Source organism: Somniosus microcephalus, chromosome 8 (genome assembly GCF_052327205.1).
Source record: "Somniosus microcephalus isolate GS21.2 chromosome 8, FLI_Smic_1.0, whole genome shotgun sequence".
In the NCBI taxonomy this organism is placed as follows: domain Eukaryota; kingdom Metazoa; phylum Chordata; class Chondrichthyes; order Squaliformes; family Somniosidae; genus Somniosus; species Somniosus microcephalus.
The window spans coordinates 123,753,482-123,774,844 of NC_140994.1; the positions used below are offsets into that span (position 1 = coordinate 123,753,482).

The 21,363-nt window shown below is 43.3% G+C and overlaps 1 protein-coding gene across 6 annotated transcripts in view; it reads left to right on the top strand.

The window, feature by feature from the left end:
• The window catches only part of ebf1a (EBF transcription factor 1a), a 699,375-nt gene that overhangs the window by 1,074 nt on the left and 676,938 nt on the right, over window positions 1–21,363 (top strand). For all 6 annotated transcript variants that reach the window (XM_085995098.1, XM_085995100.1, XM_085995094.1 and 3 more), the window contains exons 2-6: window positions 497–653; window positions 1,163–1,226; window positions 1,904–1,959; window positions 6,714–6,787; window positions 19,430–19,498. In XM_085995098.1, coding sequence (XP_085851224.1) covers window positions 497–653; window positions 1,163–1,226; window positions 1,904–1,959; window positions 6,714–6,787; window positions 19,430–19,498 — 420 coding nt within the window. The remainder of the gene's footprint in view (window positions 1–496; window positions 654–1,162; window positions 1,227–1,903; window positions 1,960–6,713; window positions 6,788–19,429; window positions 19,499–21,363) is intronic.

Genomic DNA, 21,363 nt, shown 5'->3' on the forward strand with positions numbered 1-21,363 from the left:
CTTTCTAATCATTCCCCGTCTCGCTTATTTTTGAGGTCTTTTTGCATTTTGGGTGAAATTATATAATTTGAGATATTCTAACGGTCAGTGTAAAGGCTGATGTTTTTTCTACATTAACCTATTTCCGTTATGCAGCATAATGTGACGCTAACTTTAAAAAAGCGTTTAAAAAAAAACTATTTTAACCCACCAAACTTAAAATAATGCAATTTGCAATGAAAGCTAAGCTGCTCCAAACAGCCCAGAAGTTCCCTGGGTCGCTCGAACGGCGCGTTAAACATCTCACCGCGGTTGACACAACATCGCAAATCAATTAGGACTATTATAAAGTATTACATTATTTAGGATCTTCAGTTATTCAATTTAAATGACAAGTTTTTTTTAAATTGTAAATGTTAAACATCTATAGTCTTGGAAAAGGCAACTTTTGAAGCTGTTTTGCCATCTGGTGCTTCTTTCTCGTTCACCGACTGGTCCTGCTCTTGTGTGCCCGCAGTGGGGTGGGCCTGGCCCGGGCTCATTTCGAGAAACAGCCGCCCTCCAACCTGCGTAAATCCAACTTCTTTCACTTCGTGCTCGCTCTCTACGATCGCCAGGGTCAGCCAGTGGAGATAGAGCGGACAGCTTTCGTGGGCTTCGTGGAGAAAGACAAAGTAAGTTTGAATTTTGTCTCGGAAAGAAAAGTTTGAAGAAAGAAGGGGACAAGTTTATTGGGAGGTAGAAGCGGAGTGCCGCAAGGAGCTCCCGAAACCGTGCCTGGCCTGCTCGATCTCAGTTATCGCTACCAAGATCAGAGTAACACTGCGATTTATACAAAAACTCCGACTTGTTTGAATGTGTCGGCAACATTTTCTATAATGAAAGCAGTAAACTGTGCAGCTCGAATTAAAGCGGCGGGTTTACTTCTGTCCCCCTCAGATTAAAATAGAAAAATAATGTCATTGTCATTTTTTGCCAAGTTTTTCAGATTTAAATAAAGAGCAAAATCAGCCAGGCTTTGGGCGAGTGGGTTACTGGCCGCAAACATCCTTAAGATGGACTAGAGACCCGAATCTCGCGTCTTCAAACACGACAACTTTTTTTTAAGGAATCTTAACTGGTGTTTCACTTTATTTGGCAAGTTTTTTTTTAAAAGACGCATCCTTTTTCAAAATTGTTTCAGGAAATAAATGCCGAAAAGACCAATAACGGGATTCATTACAGATTACAGCTGCTCTACAGCAATGGTAAGTGGCCTGTTATCGCCTTTGACAGTTGTGGGAACTTTCGGCTCTCCGCCAGTGGTTGCGGGTCTGCGTTGTGCCGGGAGCAGCGATCCTTCAACTCTGCCGACGGGTAACTCGCATATTACTGTCCTGTTTCTTTTAAATATATTGTCCCATTAGTTGAAAATGTCATTTCTTACCGCCTGTGAACTTCACGCTGTTTTAAACCCACACTTTGTCCTCACACACACTCACTCACTCTTTCTACACATTCTACATATATCTATCCACTGCCCGCACATCTGTCGCCAGACTATGTTTAGCATTTCCAAAGTAGCCGGCGTTTTAATTATTTGATTTGAGTTGGAGGGTTTGCAGCGTGGCCCAAACCCAGTCCGCATCAGTAAAATGTTTACACTGTTCATACCATCCAAGCCCCTGTTACTCGCCTTGCAATAGGCACCCCAAACCCCCTGATCAGGCGCCACCAGCTCCTGTTTCTCAATCCAACACAGTTCCATCCGGATTCAGTTCTGTTTTTATTCCTGCTGATTCTGTTTGAGTCCAGTGTTTGCACCCCTGATTACGGGGTGGAGGGGATACAAAATAAAATAAGGGTGTTGCTAGCAGACTTTTAAATGCCAGTAATAACGCCTTGAGATTGAAACTGACAGTCGCCAATGTGTTTTAATGCTCAGGGATAAGGACGGAGCAGGACTTGTACGTTCGGCTTATCGACTCTATGACCAAACAGGTAAGGGGATTTTTAATACATCATTGTAAGGAATTTAAAAAAATCTTTCATAACTGTGCAAAAAAATAAACACGAGCAGATTGTAATCGTGCCCGGAGGCTTCAGATTAAGCTACAGGTCCTGGAGATATCGGGGTTCTCGCCACTCCAGTATGAATAATGCGGGGGGGGGGGGTGATGCTAATTAAGTTACCGATAGAATTACCCTGAAACAGTCAAAGAGAAGGAAACTGTATCGGCAGAAATTGATGCGTTTTGGGGGAGTAATTAAAGGGGTTTTGGGGAAGTTAGACATTGAAAGCTGTTTGAGCTTTCTGACGCGAAAAAAATGGAAACAAAAAGTTTTCCTCGCCCCTGCAGGTAAACTGGGACGGGAGGAGGGGGCCCTCCCCTGAATTGGAAATGAAGAGAGCAAGAAGATGAAGAGAGCGCGAAAAAGGCGTCGTAACAATTTCTGGTTTGCATGTGGCGGGAGTTGCTAGAATTTCTCTTCAGTGTAGATCCCGAAATGGAGAAGGTTTAATGTGGAAATATTTCAGGGGTCTTTGCGGGGAGTTGTAAAGAGTTTGTTTTCGTCTTTAGTGAGATGGATCCCCTGATTTTCACTTTTATTAATGTGCAACGTGTTTTAAAGGGGTGCGTGAAGCGGGCGACTCTCCCAACACACTGTATAGGTTCTGCATTTAAACACAAGGCTCTGGCCATATTTATTTTCGTGACTGTTTTCAGTCTGCCAGGTTAGCTGGCTCTCTCTCGTCATCGTAAACAACCTGCCGGCAGCACTAAATACTAGGGTTTGTTATAAATCACCATTCCACCCAGCTTTACCCGAGCAACAACTATATGTAAATAAATATTCACTCACCTAAGTTTAGATTCACGTTAGCTAACAAACAGCATGTTGTCCGTTAGTTGGAAGACAAATATTCCTTTAAGAGTTAATTTAAATTTAATTTCAGTGTTTATATATTTATTAATAATAAAATAATGATGGTCTTGTATGTTCTCACGGTTTAAGGCTCAGGTCTATCAAGTATGTCCCACACACTGAGACTGCACCAGAAGCCCACCGCTGGGACTGACTGTGTGTTTCCACATGTACATTTCAGCATTTGCCCCCTCCCCAATGTCCTGAAGTGTCTTTGGTCAATTTCAAAGCGGCTGCAAACCGACATCATTTTACAGAGAGGAAAAAAAGATTTATTTTGTAACGCATAAACATTTTTTTGTGTGAAATGTTCATCCTTGCTTACCCGCCACGTTTGGTTCTTAATGTACCTCGCTTCCTGCCCAAAACAAACCATAACATCAACAGGCAACTCTTGTTATGAAAATATCTCCGCAGTTCTTTTGATATTCTTTCTGAACACGATTTCCTGCTATTGAGGTCTGCCAGGCCAGGCCAAAGAGAGAGAGAGAGAGAGAGAGACGCATCTGGAGTCAGAGAAAGAGAATTTCCCAATTTCAGCCAGAAGTATTGATCCACATTCAAACAGACCCGCATTTTAACAACACAGAACTTTAAAACAAATATATATATATGATACCTTTGTTAAAATAATCAATACGCCATTAATCACAATGCCAACAGCAGTTAAACGCAACTATATATCTTCTCAGCATGCATTTCTATGTGTGTGTATATAAAAATATATATCTCTGGATCTGGTATAACCTTGCGAGAATGTCAGATTAACGCGAGTTAACTTTTGAATGATCTGGCCACATCGCTCTCAAAATAGCCTGTCGTTCTTGCAATTAACTTCCCTCTAGACTAAACGCAGTCAATTTATTTTAAAACCAAACACCCCAAAAAACAAGGTAGCCTGCGGTTGATAATATATATTGTTTGGAGGACATCCCTTGGTGTGGCAGACTGGGATTTCTCCACACCGAGAGAAACGGGAAATGTTCCGATAAAAGCGGTGCGATTTCAGTAAGAGTCTCTTTTTTATTTTAAAGAAGGTGGAAATCACCGTTCCGTCCTGCGGCTGTGTTTGACCTTTGAGACTCTGATTATCTGAACCCATCAAACTTCTGATGCGCCCATATATTAATGTTTATTTTTTAATTTTAGCTCTGTTTCGAACACACACACACACAGTATCAATTTAAAAACATCTCAGGGGTTTGTACCTTACATCCTACATAAATCTAGTCAGACGGAGTATTATTCTAAATGCCTGATCGCATGCTCTGACGGTATGTGCAATAGAGGAATAATTATCTGTCCGCATTAAAAATGAATGAAGTTTAAAAAAAATCCCAGATAGCACTCCGATCAAACACATTGCTTTCAAGGGTTTTTATTCCCACCGCTAGATTTAATAAATTTTTTTGTTAAATCATTTATTAATATATTGCTTTTACAATTTATTCATTTTATATATATATATATATCTAAAACACACACACAAGGAACGTTGGTTAGTTCTCTATTCTCCTGATTATTCTTTATCCTCTGTTGTCGGTTTCTCTTGTGTGTCTACAAGGGAACGGGGTTAAGCTTTCACACGAAAACAGAGCTAGCGGAAACAACAATAAACACATGGGAGCAGTTGGGGTGGCATACTGAACTCAGCTCACCATCTGTCGGCGAGTATCTCTCCAAATCTGCCGCCCCATTTCTCCTCAGCTCAGCTCAGCTTTGTCTTCGGCCCACAGTCTATATAACACGTCCCCCCCCCCCCCCCCCCCACACACACACACACACTGCGATGACTAGTTTCCCAAAGACACCTACCTTCCTTATCCTTTCTCGAATGTGCATTTTTTTGTTTTATTACAATATTACATTAAATTGTATTCAGCCCTGTATTGGAAAACAAAATTAAACACACGCACACACACGACGTGTTCTATATGGGCAACTGTGAAACGTGTCACAGCATACTTTGTCAAGGGAAATTTTTGCAAATGTGGAAATTAACATGAAATTAGCGAGCCGTGTAATGAGCATTCTATATTGGATTTCCATTCTGGTCCATTATTTATAGTGGTGTAAGTAATATCGAAAATATACGAGGCTGCATATAGTGCGTCACAGGGTAATTGTAAGTGTAAAGACCAGGAATTATAGTCATTATGCAGAGTTACAGTGAGTTCACCTATTGTGCCTATATTATTCATAATTTGATAACCATAGTGGTTAACCTGACATAACGGTTTATGGAAGATATTTACACTTTGTTTCCTTCTACTTAGAGAATTCTCTCTAGTTTGCACCTTTGCAGCTGAGTGTCTCCCTACCTTTATTAATAGAGGCCTGGAGCCCACTGTATGCCATCCTTCACTTTTTGCTGTAGTTTGTTTATGCTGCAACAACCATATAAGAAATGGCAGAGAGGTTTTTTTCAACATTGAAGTGTTGCACACCCCTTGTGTAGTGGTCAGTGGGTGGAGTGTTTTGGAGTGTTTTGATTGGCATCCAAGGCAGATGAGTAAATACCCACCTTAAAGACGCAATATTATTGGCCAAGTTTTTGGAACTATTGATAATCGTACCTGCACCAAAGAGCCGACAAAACTCATCCATCTTTTACAAAATAGATACCGCCTACTTTTACTAATGAAGTGCTGCCTTGCTCTGTAAAATCCCCATATCAGAAGTACTGAGATGGCGGTGGGAAGGGCTGACACAGATGTGAATGTACACTGTGCAGCACAGTCTCCAGGGCCAGAACTGGGCTTGATTCTTACTTTTTTCTCCCAAGAAATGATGGCGAGAGTTTCTCAATTCAAACTAACAAAACACAACTTTTTTTCCCAGCAGTAAATCTGGAGTCATAAACAAAAAAAAATACTTGTTATCCAAACTGCTAAGAAACAATAGTTACAATATTAATACAGATGAAGTGAATAGTAATATGTGAGGAGCATTGTTGAGGTCTGGGGAAGTTGTGGAATTAAATGTCTCATCATGTTTTGTTAAATTATCATCACACTTTCATAATTTTGACTGGAATTCATAAAAGTCAGATTTTTAGGTATGAACTGAGATTATTGGTTGCAGACCTTTAACATGCAAAAACATCCCAAAGGGAATGAATATGGTGAAAGGAAAATGCAGACTATCAAAGTAATTAATTTTGTTGTATTTTGTAATTTTTTGGGGGTTGACATTTAGGTATGAAACACTTGTCAGTTGTATATTTCCCAGCAATCCTATTTATTATGCTTCAATAAATTTGTGCCAGTCATGTAAAATACTGTAATATTTTCTCTGATGGTAAATGGTTTGATTTAAAAAAGCTGTACCTTAGTATTGATGGCTGCTGCATTAAAAGGACCACTGTGAGACTTGAACATCTTGGTGATATTATTCCTTGACAGCATACTGCAGTGTAATGGTTATGTTACTGGACAGAGGCCTGGATAATCCAAAGAACATGAGTTCGAATCCCGCCATGGCAGTTTGAGAATTTGAATGCAGTTTTTAAGAAATCTGTCGTAAAAACCCAACTGGTTCACTAATGTCCTTTAGGGAAGGAAACCTGCCGTCCTTACCCGGTCAGGCCTTTATGTGACCTCAGACCCACAGCAATGTGGTTGATTCTTAACTGCCCTCTGAAGTGACCTAGCAAGCCACTCAGTTATACCAAACTGCCAGGGCAATTAGTGATAGGCAAAGAAATGCCCAGCCTTGCCAGTGATGCCAACATCCCCAGATTGAATAATTTAAAAAAAATCTGAGCGGAAAATGAGAGGAGAGGCGAGTCAGCACTTTAGGGTTAAAACCTTCTCTTTCTGTTCCAGGCTATCGTGTATGAGGGACAGGACAAGAATCCTGAAATGTGCAGAGTCCTTCTCACACATGAGATCATGTGCAGGTAAGAGAGCTCCGAGCTGCTGTAAAGGCTACATTGACTCCCAGATACATGTTCATTTTTTAAAGGACTGGCTCACTTTTATTTTGACCAGTCAGTTAAGCCGTGTCTGCTTATATAAAAATAATATAGTAAGTTACATTCTCTTTACCATTCCCCGCTTCCCCCCCCCCCCTCCACCCCCTCCCCACTCAGTTACAGACTTAGCCACAGTTTTCCTGTTGTGTTCATTAAGCTTGAAGTGTCAGCATCTCTGGGCAAGCCGCAATCCAGCCAAAGCACTTTCTTATAGCAGTGACTTCCAAAAGTACAAATGCAGCATTTGTAATGAGCTTCAAAAGTATTTTTGGTGTCTATGTTTTTTAAGTCATCAATTTTTGCTATGCATTAATTTCACAGACAGCTTGTGCCCAGAATAATGCACTAATTTAGGTTTTATTGTACATTACGCATGTAATTTCATTCTCTAAGTACATGGGAGACAAACATTGCTGTTTGATTTAAAAAGAAATCACCACAAAATAGGAATCTCTAGCTATTTCTCTCCCCCCCCCCCCCCCCCCCCCATTCCCCTTGCTTTCCCTTATGCCTGTGTTGCAGTTGTTTGGACCCTGCGATCTCTCCTGTACCTTAACCATGTGAGCATTTTTCATGTGTGAGCCTAGACAATGAGTGTCAGCAGGCCATTTGATTGAGGGGGGAGGGGGGGGAGGGAATATCTATATATATAATAGACACACGCACTGAGATGAGTCTGACTCTAGGCTCGTCTGATGTCCTCACACATACACTTTCGACCAGGAGTCACTGAACATTGATCAGGACCAGGAAACCTGGCTGCTATTTTCCCTCCTTAACCCCAGGGGCACTGAGGACAATTTCTACTGCTGCCCCAGCTAACTCAGAACAGACCAGGAGTCGGACTTGGGACCTTCTGGTCTTGATTTCACTGTTTGGCTTGGAAGATTTGCGAGACTTGACAAATTATTCCAACTGACTAATGACATTTATCTCATTATAACAAATTCAGGGATTAAAAAACCTCCCATTATAATAAATGTTTCCCAAGCTCCCAGCTGGACTGCATTAAAGCCTGTGGTGTCCAAGCCCTGTTAAGACAAACTTTGCTGCAAGAGAAAGTGATTTATTTCAAGCTGGTCCCATAGCATCATTTGTACTAAGTTTTCAGCTGCGTAATAACAACTGCACAGCTGTAATTATTTTAGCAGTCACAGGAAGTGGACAGTGCCGTCAAAAAATTCCCATATGTGGTTCCAGCACAGACGTAAGTGTCGGAAAACCACAGCAGTCTGTTTTGAGGGAATAACATCGGGAAAGCAACTCAGAATCTCAGTAACATGACCTTCCCCCCAACCCGTTCTTTCACAGGAACAGCCATTCAGAGTCTGTAATGGCGAGATTTGAGGATACACGCTGAAAGCAGCTGGCGGCACTAACTAAAAACGATCTTGATATAGTCACAACACAGCAAGGAGCCTGTCCTAGAAATTGTCCTTGTTCCAAGTTCCAAAGTATGTCATTTAAAGGAGAAGAAAAATGCTTGCATTTATATAGTGCGTGAAAATGTCTTGAAGTTATTCCCACAGTGAATTTATTTTTGAAGTGCACCGACTGTTGTTATGTAGGCTTTATTTAATTTGGAAAAAGCTCCCGCCAATATCTCAGTGGGTAAAGGTACCATATGGTGCAGTACCCAGCCATATATTTCAGGAAAGATCACCCTTTCGATCTCTCATCTCGAGACCCCAGCTGGGTAGCAGTTGGGGCTGCTACAGTTGGCCCCTGGGTTAGAGAGCAGGAAAACTGGACAAGGCTCCCATTCCTGATTGCAATCGAGTAACCCCTCTCTGCTGGAAAGTGTGTGAACCTGGATGTTGGGTGAAGACTGTTTCCGGCTTAACCGCAGCATGCCGCCCATGGTCGAATAGCCTGCAGATACTTAGCGCCCAGGCTCACAAGTGAAGTGTAGACACTTGGACAAGGTACCGGAAGGCTGCCAGTAATTGTGGAGTTGAACCTCAGTCCTGCACCTTCAGGAGATGAGGGGTGAAAATCGCAAGCCTCTTAATATCCGGTGAAATCATTTCATGTGGACATTGGGTTTAAGTGCTATCGTGTGTATGTGAAAATTGGACTTTATGCCTAACAATTGTTTTATAGTTACCTGCTTCCGTAACACAAGTAGTGAAATAGTCATTTCAATCATTATATTTGACAGGCACAGAGTAACCCTACTGACCCATTTGTTAAAGTCACTAATGGGTCCTTATGAATAATTAATGCTAGAATGGACCCATAATACTGCTTTCTGGTAACCAAGCAGGGAATGTCTCTTAACTTGTAACATTTAGTTGCACATTGCTGCATTATAGACTCAGCTTTAGATTAGCAAGCACATAAACAGGGAGACAGCACACTTACTGTTTCTGGGAACCATTTTATTCCCTTTCACTGGTGCGCTTTGCATGTCTCTAAGTTGCTTTTAGTGAGGTCTGAAAGAACCCATTACTGCAATGGTCCTGTATGTCCATTTGTCTGAGATCCACTGTGACTATAATCAGATAAGATATAGAGGAAAGTTGGAGAAACAATATTAATAATAAGGCCACTTTGTATATCAGACAGTTCTGATTCAGGAACAGTCACTAATAGATGTTAAAAAAAAATTCCCCACTACTGTAACAGTCAAAAGTAGGAGCTTAGTGACACTGTTCACTTAACAACACGACGATTATTCACAACAGTAGGGAAGGAAGCAGCACCATCACCAATGACTAACTTCAGAGGCAATTGCCTGAGCAAGCATCCAGGCCTCAGTGTAAAGTGGTGCTATCCGAGCTTGCCGTGGTGCCTAGTTCTGGCTCCTGAAATTAGCTGGAAATTAAGCTATTGTCTGTCTTTTTTAAAAGTTGTTTCCTTCCCCTAATTTTTGTTAATTTGTAACAATGTAACCAATAACAAATAGATGTTCTTTATATTGTACAATAATAAGGATAAACAGTGCTAACCTGGTAAATAGGTAAGTTGTTCCATTAAGTGAGTTAAATACTATTTAGCTCACTTATGGAACTTACCTATAACCATTAAGAAATTACTAATTGTAAGACTAACCACAACAAATTACACTTGTATAAAAATAAAGAGCTTGCCTTTATATAATACTGAGGACATCCCACAGTGCTTTACTATCAATAAATTACTTCTGGAGTGAAGTAACTTGTTATGTAGACAGACAGGGAGTCAAGTTATGCACAGTGAAGCTCTACAAACAATAATGAGATGAATGACCAGTTAGTCTGTACTTGGTGATATTGGTTGCGGGAGGATTGTTAACCAGGACACTAGGAGAAGTCCCTGCTCTTCTTCAAGTAGTACAATGGGATCTTTTGTGTCCACCTGAACAGGCAGATGGTGGCCTTGGTCCAACAGTCCACCCAAAAGATGGCAATGCAGCACTCCCTCAGTACTACGCTGAAGTGTCAGGCTGGATTAGCTGTAACGTGGAAAGCATCCCAAGGTGCTTCATAGAGTCAAAATGGATGACAAGCATAGTTAGGGCAGAGAGAAGACTGAAAAAAGTTTTTCTTTAAAATAGGTTTTGAGGAAGGCTTTAAGGCAGGAAGAGAAGTAACAGGACGGGGTGGGGGCTGGGGAGAAGCTCCAGAAAGTAGAGCTGCCATGGTGGAGGCTCTTGCACCAAAGGTGGAATGGGAAGAAAAGGGGGGGGGGATCCGTAAAACTTTGGAGGATCGAGGGGCATGGGCTGAAACGTATGAGTGGAGGAGGTTGTCATAGAGATAGGAACATAGGAATAGGAGTAGATCAGAGTGGAATGAGGCCATGAAGGAATTTCATATGACATTCTCTGTCCAATATTTTAACGGTGGAGTTAGCCCATTTAAAATAAATGGGTCACTGCCTCTGTTAAAATAGCAGGCAGTAGAATGTCATATCACAAACAGTAATTTCTAGGCTTCAAAGCATTTACTATGGTAATACTGTCCCTTTTTTTTGTATGAAACCTCTTGTTCTAATTGAGGAATAGTTGTAAAAAAAATGAATAGGGGGAAAAAAGTCCAAAAAGCGGTGGATAAATGCACTGCCAGTCATGGTGCTGAGCCATGCAGATCAGGAAGACCTTCCAGTTTGATTGCTGGTGGTGCTGAGTTAGCTGGTCCTAGCCAGAGCAGCAGCTGGGTGTGCTTCTGTTGGCCTCAATGTCCCTGGACTTAGAGGGGCACAAAATAGAGTGACCGGGGTGTCTACTCCTGATTGTTAACCACTGATCCCCGATGAAAAACATGCGCACACATGGGTGGGTGGGGGGTGCGTGTGCGTTTGTGTCCACACGTGTGTTGAAAGCCTGTGGGGGTGGTGGGGATTGGGTTTGTAGGTGTCGGGAGTGCAGGTGTTGGGTGTGTGTGGGGGAGGTGGTGTGTGTATGTTGGGTGTGGTCAGATTGTACTCAGCTGTGATGGTCCCAATGGTTCCATAGTCTGCTGATACTCGTTAGCTGCTTTTATAGTGGCTGGAATGCACTGCCAGAAAGGGTGGTGAAACCAGCATCAATAGTTAAAGCCTTAAAGCCTTCCTCAAAACCTATTTTAAAGAAAAATACATGACATCGGTAGTGGGGAAAATGCTAGAGTCCATTATAAAAGATGTAATAGCAGATCACTTGGAAAACAGTGATCGGATCGGACAAAGTCAACATGGATTTACAAAAGGTAAATCGTGCTTGACTAATCTACTGGAATTTTTTGAGGATGTAACTGGTAAAATAGATAAGGGAGAACCAGTGGATGTGGTGTATTTGGACTTTCAAAAGGCTTTCGATAAGGTCCCGTATAAGAGATTAGTGTGTAAAGTTAAGGCACATGGGATTGGGGGCAAGGTATTGACTTGGATAGAGAACTGGTTGGCAGACAGAAAGCAAAGAGTTGGAATAAACGGCTCTTTTTCCGAGTGGCAGGTAGTGACTAGTGGGGTACCGCAGGGATCGGTCCTTGGACCCCAGCTATTCACAATATATATTAATTATCTGGACGAGGGAACTAGATGTACTATCTCCAAGTTTGCAGATGACACAAAGCTGGGTGGGCGTGTGTGCTGTGAGGAGGATGCCGAGAAACTCCGGTATGATTTGGACAGGTTGGCTGATTGGGCAGAAGCATGGCAGATGCAATATAACATGGATAAATGTGAGGTTATCCACTTTGATGTCAAAAACAAGAAGGCAGATTATTATCTGAATGGCAATAGATTAGGAGAAGGGGAAGTGCAATGAGACCTGGGCGTCCTTGTGCACCAGTTGCTGAAGGTAAGCATGCAGGTGCAGCAGGCAGTTAAGAAGGCAAATGGTATGTTGGCCTTCATAGCGAGAGGGTTTGAGTACAGGAACAAGTATGTCTTGCTGCAGTTGTACAGGGCCTTGGTGAGACCACATCTTGAGTATTGTGTGCAGTTTTGGTCACCTTATCTGAGGAAGGATGTTCATGCCATGGAAGGAGTGCACCAGGCTGATACCTGGGATGGCAGGAATGACGTATGAGGAGAGATTGGGTCGATTGGGCTTGTACTCACTGGAGTTTAGAAGAATGAGAGAGGACCTCATTGAAACTTATAAAATTCTAACAGGACTAGACAGACTAGATGCAGGAAGGATGTTCCCGATGGTCGGGGAGTCCAGAACCAGGGGTCACAGTCTAAGGATAAGGGGTAAGCCATTTAGGACAGAGATGAGGAGGAATTTCTTCACCCAGAGAGTGGTGAACCTGTGGAATTCTCTATCACAGAAGGCAGTAGAAGCCAATTCATTAAATATATTCAAGAAGGAGTTGGATATATTTCTTAAGGCTAAAGGGATCAAGGGATATGGGGAGAAAGCAGGGACAGGGTACTGAATTTGGATGATCAGCCATGATCGCATTGAGTAGCGGAGCAGGCTCAAGGGGCTGAATGGCCTACTTCTGCTCCTATCTTCTATACTTCTATGTAACTTTAAAAAAGGAATTGGATATTTACTTGAAAAAGAAACACTTATAGGGCTATTTTCAAAGAGTTGGCACAGGCACGATGGGCCAAATGGCCTCCTTCTGTGCTGTATGATTCTATGATTCTTTTAATGCACATTCTAAGAGATTGGCATCTATAAATTCACAAAAAAGTGCATGTACGAGTCTGCCACTGTGAGCTGGCACATGGATTCCAAACTCCTGGAATCCAAATTAAAAAGCTTCAATACAAAAATGGCTACTGCCTGGACTCGAACCTGAAGAATTGGTGCCCATGGAACCAAACTTCAGTAACAGCCTACAGGAGAGGAGGGGAGTAAACCAGGAACATAATGAACAAAGAAACAAAAAGCCAACTCAAGACCTTTGTGTTGTTGCTGTTATAATTTAGATTTACAATTGTTCAACAAACAAGTGCCCGTCTGCTTCTCAAACCAAGAAGGTCAGCGCAATATTACTGAAGGAAAAAGTTTACAGGGAAGAGATGGAATTAAAAATAATGGGTTGTAAGAACTAAAAATTGATTTAAAGACAGAAGTCATTTTATCTTAAAAGGGCAACGCAGTGCTTAATATTCCTTTTGAAGTGGGACCAAAGTCATTCATAGCTTTGGCACCGCTTTGGTGCAGAGACAAGGCTCAGCTCCGGGAGTAGGTCCTGCCATAAGATGGTGTGCCGCAAATGACATGTTCAGGGCAGGGCTGGTGGTGTGGTCGCTGTGAATCTTTTCAAGTTCATTGCAAAGCATTCCACTTCATCTGGACCAAACGCAGTTTCTTTCTGTCTGTCACAAGGTGCTGGCTGATTATCTAGTTTCTTTATTTTGTGAGATGAGAATTTAAATTTAAGATTAAGTTTATTAATCTATTTATAATAATCCGAGATTTTTCATTAAATATAGAACAGTTATATCTTATAAAGTATCTCATAGTTTTAATTTTGAAAAAAAATTATATGTGAAACCCAAAAGGATTAACAGCAATGGTTGTGCGAGGGCTGGATCATGCAGCGAGCGTGGTATTTTGTTCATGTCTCTGTTTGTGCCTGTGTCTGCTAATAGGGGCTATCCTTTGTGGATGTTATGTCCTCGAGTTTGAAACATAAACTCTGTGAGAACCAAATGTACATTTTCAGAATCGGAATTCTTGTGGGACATTGCCCCAGTCTGGTTCTTTTGTGCAGTTCGTTGTCAAATGACAAATTGAGGCAGCGGTGCTGAATTTTGTTGCTAAGTTAAGGTGCTGCGATAGAACAGAAATAGCGCCTTCATCGGTTTTTACAAATCCATGGCAAACCAACCAGCGCTGACACTTGGTCGATAGTTGTGTTCTGTTTACCTGAAGGTGTTGACTCCAGGTTGGGGTGTGGTTCGACGGGTGCTGGCAGTCCTCTGGTACTTCTCTCAAGTGGGCATTCTTTAGCCTAGGCAATGAGTGTCGACAGGCTATTTGATTCGGGAATGAGGGGAGTCATCTTAGCAGAGCTGCTCCTGCCTTCTCCCAGTCTCCAGTAGAGGTTGCTAGAGAGTGATCGGGAAGGGATCCCTGGCACAGTCCCCCCACCCCCTCCCTTCTCTAATGCAGGGGCTCAATCAGGATGCCCTGGCCCTCCCTGAGCTTCACGGCTCAGCGATTCATTGACTTAATCGGTTGAGCCATCGGAGAAGCGCGCTGACAGTTCCACGGGTGGCACACACATCTCTCCAGCTCTTTATTGGTGGGAACCTTGCTCTGTAACGATGATTTGGCTTCCACGGTGAATAGCTGAGCCCGTATTGACAATTGCCCCTCTTGTTTGTATGTTAGCTTGTTGTGTGTTGTGGATTTCCAGTGCTCAGGTCAGGTCAGAGTAGGGTAGGTGCCCAAAATTCCCACCACCGTATGGCCCAGATTATCGGAAACAGAAAACCACGCGGATAATATATTTCAGTGTGTGGAGAGCGAAAGAGAGTGGAGGGGGTGGGGGGGCATCTTGTGAAAGGTCACCCAGCTGATGAGGGAGATTACAGGTTTCATTGTTGGCTATTGAAGCAAGGTTTTATTGGGGCGCTGTTTGTTTATTACTTGACGTGACCCGGCTGATGTGGGAGCTGTCATCCATTGAGTCCCTCACACCGCTTTAAATTGCAAATCTGGTGTCGTTCGGAGCACGGGCTGCAGACGTGCTGCTTCTCCTTGGTCTGCACATTGCAAGCCCATTTTCTTACTCTGCATTATTGTCCGTGGAAGTTTGGATGTGCTGAATTTGCACTAGGGTGCAAATGTGCCCTCAGTTAGAAGCATAAAATGAGAGTCTGTTCGCCATTAATCACCTCAGCTAATTGCTATGCGCTACCATTACCCATATGGTGTGAAACCAACTTGTCTTTTGGTAGCAAAAACAGCCAGTTTCAGACAAGGACTGTTTTTAACTTTTCTTTTTAAACTCTGTGACTGCACAGCGCTAATGTATGATACATAAAAAATATGAATATTATGTATAATATAGCAGGTTATACCATGTAGAGTATGGCAAGCACTCACAGTAAGGTTAGCAAGATCACATCAACACTGGGCCAGTGCTCGTTTACTGATTATAATGAACACACAATAAATTTTCAATTCCCGATATTATGGTACTGAACGATCATATTTGTTTCAAGTTAAAAGGGCAGAGTGCCTTCTTGTTGCTCGTCAATTTCAGGTCCATTTCTTCCGTTCGGATTAGATTGACTCGGCTTGTTATTCTTCAACTGATTTTATAACGGGCTTAACGACTGAAATCAGAAACATTAGCTTTAAGACAATCAGAGCGTAATGATTGTCAGATTTACAAGCCAGATAAAACTCTTGTAAATTTCTGCAACGCAGACCTGAAGCGGGACTCGGGCGCAGAGAGCCGTCTCTATTTTTTTTGAAAAAAATCACAGATGTCCCACGTTCGATACCCAGCCTGAGCTGGATTAGTTGATCTCAGCTGGGAATGCTGTAGAACTGCTGCAGCTCACCTCAGTGTGCCCCCTGGGTTAGAGAGGGGAATAAATCAGACCGGGTCCCTGCTGCTGATCATTATCCATTCACCCTTGGTGAATATTATGTCTATATGTGGATGTTACAGAGAATTGCATCGAATGTACAGCACAGAAACAGGCCATTCGGACCACCTGGTCAGTGCCGGAGTTTATGCTCCACGCGAGCCTCCCCCCTACCCTACTTCATCCATTGGGCAAGGACAAGATCAGAGCCGGGTTTATGTCCCCCACACATGCCCGAATAGCGTGCTGACTATTGTCTTGGCTCGCACATGAAGAATGGCCACTGGGGTGAGCTACTGATGGCTGCGCTGCCTGTGGAATCAGGCCCCAACATGGGCTATTGCCTTCAGGTGAGAGGGGGGGGAAGGAGGGGAAACTGGAGGAGGAGAGAAAGGGTGTCTGGCAACAACAACTTGCATTTATATAGCACCTTTAAAGTAGTAAAACGTCCCAAGGCGCTTCACAGGGGTGTAATCAAATAAGATTTGACACCAAACCACATAAAGAGATATTAGGACAGGTAAGAGGTCCGTTTTTAGGAGTGTCTTACAAGAGGAGAGAGGTAAAAATGCAGAGATTTAGGAAGGGAATTCCAGAGCTTGGGGCCTAGACAGTTGAAGGCATGGCCGCCAATGGTGGGGTGAAGGAAATCAGGAGGCTGCTGTATTTTGATACTTAACACTCTCCTTTAAGTACTCAAAGGGTTAAGAGCATCGCCTACTTGCCCATGAATTATATTAATAGTGACACTCACACATAGCTCTCACATTAACAACATGAGTATAGGGGTGTGGTGAACCAGAGTTTTTGTGTGATCTGCATGGCATTGTCCACGATGCCAAAAATACAACTGTTTACTAACATTATCTGAAGCTCTACTTCCTGCTCATTCTATACATGATGTCATAGCAAAAACTACAGCATTGGACATCATGCAGAATGTAACTGTGTGTAACAAAGAGTTAAATGCCACACTTCGGGGCACCGATATTTCCTCTTAGCTGAATGAATCTGATTGAAGGCACTAGGCTTTATTTTCAAAGACTGTTTTACTCTAAGTTTCTCCCCTCCTCTCCTGTTGGGGTGCTCTATGTCAGGGGTAGGAGGCCTACAATACAATGTTCAAGTGGCCATCCTTCATGTGTAAACCTTAACTGTGAGAGGCGGCAGGCTCCTCACCCCCACAGGTCAGGTGTCGCAAAGGGCCTTGCTCATATCCTCAGGGGCCACTGGATAGTGATCAGCAACAGGATTTTAGCCCCCAAGTTCTAGGGCGCTGAAGGAAATTGTAACCCCCTAAATGTTGAGCCGGCAGACATCAGCTAACTTAGCAGAGATTGGGAATCAAACTGGGCACCTTTTGGCTTGTGCACTGGGCACTGGATGCCTGTGCTGACTGAGCCATGACATTATACTTTAATAAAGTATCGCCTCCAGTGTGGTATGAACACTACCTGACTCTTCACATCAGGTTAGTTGGAGCCATCGCTGACTAACACTGATAAATATTCATCGTGCTGTGATATTAACTCATATATACTATCAGAGCTCCCTCCTGTAGATATATATCTTCTGAAGTGGAAAGCCTCACAGTTTACCCAAACACTTGAAGCAAATTATTAAATGGCCTTCTGGCTAAGATCAAATGTAGTACCTTGAATAAAAAGGTGAAGGGTCAAGGCCCACAGTGGGCTACCCCCAAGGTTGAAGAGCAAAAGAGATGAGCTGAGTCAGAAACTAATGCTTTTGTGAGGCCAAGCTTGGGTTTTAAAATCTCAAAGCTTTTAAGGCCCTAAGCTCTGGAATTCCCTCCCTAAACCTCTCCGTCTTTCTACCTCTCTCTCCTTCTTTAAGATGCTCCTTAAAACCTACTTCTTTGACCAAGCTTTTGGTCACCTGCCCTAATATCTTCTTCTGTGGCTCGGTGTCAAAGTTTGTTTGATAACACTCTTGTGAAGCACCTTGGGACATTTTACTACGTTAAAGGCGCCATATAAATACAAGTTGTTGTTGTTGTGAGAGGTAGGAAAGACTGAAGGACACGAGGAGTTCCATGTAGTTTGGGATCTTGGGAATTTTAGCAAGGGGGGTGGGGGGAGACTTTTATTTCAGAGAAAGCCTCCAAAACCTACAAATACTTTTTGCTATGCAAATGTTTTTCCCAACACAGTATAAATACCAGAAACTGTTAACTGGAGTCATTGGCAGGAAGAAAAATGACAATATTCCCATTAACTTTCAATCAGAAGTAATTTACGCAAGTGTGATCATCCATTTGGAGGGGAACTAACGTTTGAGAGAAATCCAGGAACTGATAAGGAAAGATGAGTGGGAAATAGAATGATTCACTTGTGGGCTGTGGTCCTGTCACAAGACCTGGCTCTGGGAGAAGAAGAAAAAAACAGGCAGAAAGTTTACAAAACTTCCCGTTATAAGATCGTTCAGGACCATGATGAGTATATCGGTCTTCACACTCAGTTTCTACCCATGATCTGTTGTGATAGAATGTAAATGAATGCAAAGCGCACATGTGCATTGGATCCTTTGGTTAGGGGTTTTTATTGTAGTGCTCACTACCTGGAGAGCAGAGAGACATGACCTTCCCTGCGTTAATTTACCAAATGGACCACTGCTGGTTGTGGAGCCTGTTGGAAGGAGTGGCACCTTTCCCACTGCCTCCGACTGCTGCTATGGACCTGGGAGAAGCCAGGTCCTGGATATCATTGGAACTTGCCTGCTTTGTTTTGTTGAGTGCCATCAGGTGGCAGAAGTACCATGCTCCTGTGCCCAGTGCCACATTATTAATATAAAAGTGTCTTTTGAGAGCCATAGGGAAAGTGGGTTATAGCAGTTAGGATATTACAGAGCTATTGCTATATACTCTGCTAATGGCAAGGGACAAGATCGGTGCACTTTATATCAATACAGCAGAGAGTGTGGTAATAGGGGTTCCTGTAGGAATTGCTCATTTTGGGGAAGTAGGGATGTTATACAAGAGCAATAGAACATAAATAACCTCAGTTCTATTTAAAAAAGGATTTAACGCTTTAGATTCCACCGCCCCCTCCCCCCACCCCCCCGAACCTGCTTAAACTCAGTGCACTGTTACCTGCAGCCTTTGCCGTTCTGTTGTTCAAGGGCCTGATTTCAGTCAGTGACTGTTTTATTTAGCTGAAATGTATTCACCATCTGTGATGGTTGTAAGATGAGAACCAAAGAGTCCGACACCCCAGCGCTGAGGAGGTTTGTCCCATCCATTGTTTTGCGATGGGCCTGCTTACCTGCCTCAGGTGAGTCCTGCTTCACTGCTCAGCTTTTACAAAGGCACCTTTTGCCTCCCTAATTATCGCCAGCTGTCTTGGGGAAGTGGGAAGCAGTAATTTGCCCATATCCAAGCACGGTCTCCTACTCATTTCTACCTGTTGTCGTGCACTGCCATAGGTTTGCCAGTAGTTACTTAACCATTATGTGGTTGTTAAATTGGGCCTTCCCTGGTTGTTTAGTACAGGGAGAGAAATCATCAGTAATTTAAGCCATATGCAGCAATTGTTCTCCACTAATTTCTACTTCTCTTTCTCGTCCCCCCCCCCCCCGCAGTCGCTGCTGTGACAAGAAAAGTTGTGGCAACAGGAATGAGACTCCGTCGGACCCAGTAATAATTGACAGGTACGAACAATTGTTTGCTCTTGATTATTGTGCGGCACCTGCCTCTTTGCAAGTGGCGGTGGTACATTGGCCGGGTGTTGTTGTCTGTGTGTATGCATGTTTTATTTTGGACGTGTATAAACTCTCTGTCTCTCTCGTCCTGTTTCGTACGCTGTAATTGTCCTATTCACGTGCGAGCGGCTTGGAAATTTTCCGGTGTTTTGTGTTCCTCAGAGGCCTGAGCTCTTGTTAACTCATTGTAATGAGGGAATCGTTTTTGCTTGCATTTTAGAGATTCTCCCTCTCTGTGGTTTTATGTATGTGTTGCATCAGGGCAGCACGCATTTAATATATTTATATATATAAAAACCCTGTGGTTCTGAGTAGCTGGAATCGGCAGAATGTTCGACAGGCGATAAGTGAAGAACTTACAAGAGAATTCCTGGATGAGCTGAGGTTTTTTTATTTAGTATTTTGCTGTGCATTGTTAGTGGATGCATTATAGAGTTTGCACCTTCTCCCAGATGGCTCAATTATTGAATGCACGGCCAAGTGTGGGGCTGAGCCGTTCAATCCCCGGTCCATGCCGGGTTAGCATGACCTCAGCCAGAAGGCTTTTCTGCCCCTGGGGTAGTGGGGTGGAGAGATCAGCCAGGGTTTGCATTCCTGATTGTTGATCAAGTGATTTGTACCAGAGGGTGCACGTGTGTGATGCTGGCTGAGGGCCTGGCCAGGCTGCTGCTGTGATGGCTCCCATGTCGAATTGCCTGCTGGCACTCGCATATCAAAAACAGCCACTTGGGCAAGGTACGGCAGGGTAGCCTGCTCCCGGGACACCATACTTCAGCACAGGTCAGTACCTTCAGGAGAGGAGGAGAAAACAAATGGATGGGTGACAAAGAAAGGAGTGTAACCTTTTGAAGAATTAAGTAGCACTTTCAGATCGTGTCATTACAGTAAGATTGAAGAGCAGAATGGCCAGTTTTCTGCAGCAGGCAGAGACAGATCCCGTGTGTTTGCTGTGTTGTTTTATTGTACGCACTGAGCTGTGGAACAGGGAAAGCCAGAATTGAAGGTTTCACTTCAGTGGAGTATTATTGAAAGTGTCTGTATGCACTCTGTGTGCATGTGCAGGCTGACACGTTAATAGCTGTTGCTACTGTATCGGTGCCAAGCAAAGGAAGACTTCCTTCACTTCTTTCAATCAGTGTTTTTTTTTAAATAACAAAGGCTGTGATAGGATGGGATGCTGATTCCCTACCTTGGGCGGCCAGGGCGCAGAGGCCAGCAATCAGGAAACCGCATTACTGGCCTCCCATCAGCAGGCTCAGCTTTCAGCCGGTCACTGGGTGTCCGGGAACAATGACAGCCCGAGGGAAACGGTGTTTATATCTGCCAGCAAAGGTGCCGCTGCTTCCAATGAAACCCGCTCTTAAGATGGGCCTTGGTACCTCCGGAGCCAGCACCGGCATCTCATTCATGTCACAGCCAAACCCGGGAGCAGCAGGTGCAGTAAGGTGGATGTAGCAGTAGACAGGCATCCCTTTGGGGGAAAATCTGAGGCTGAGCAACACGCAAGAGAACACATTCTCACCCTTTCTGGGGAGACCCGTCAACTTTCAGAGGCGCTTGTGGTGCGACTGTGAACCATTTAGCAGCTGAATCCTGGGGCTGGTGGATCACCAAAGGGTCTAAATGTCCCTGTAGCCTTGTTTACACTCAGTCAGATCTTTTTCATTCATTGCAAAGTTGTAGTAGGGCAGATTCCCACATGGAAAAGCAGACTTATACCACATTCAATGCATTTTCCCATTGGCGCCGTTTAAACATTGCGATCATGGTTTTATTTTCATCATCACTTGCTGGGGAAGATACAGGGGTGCGGA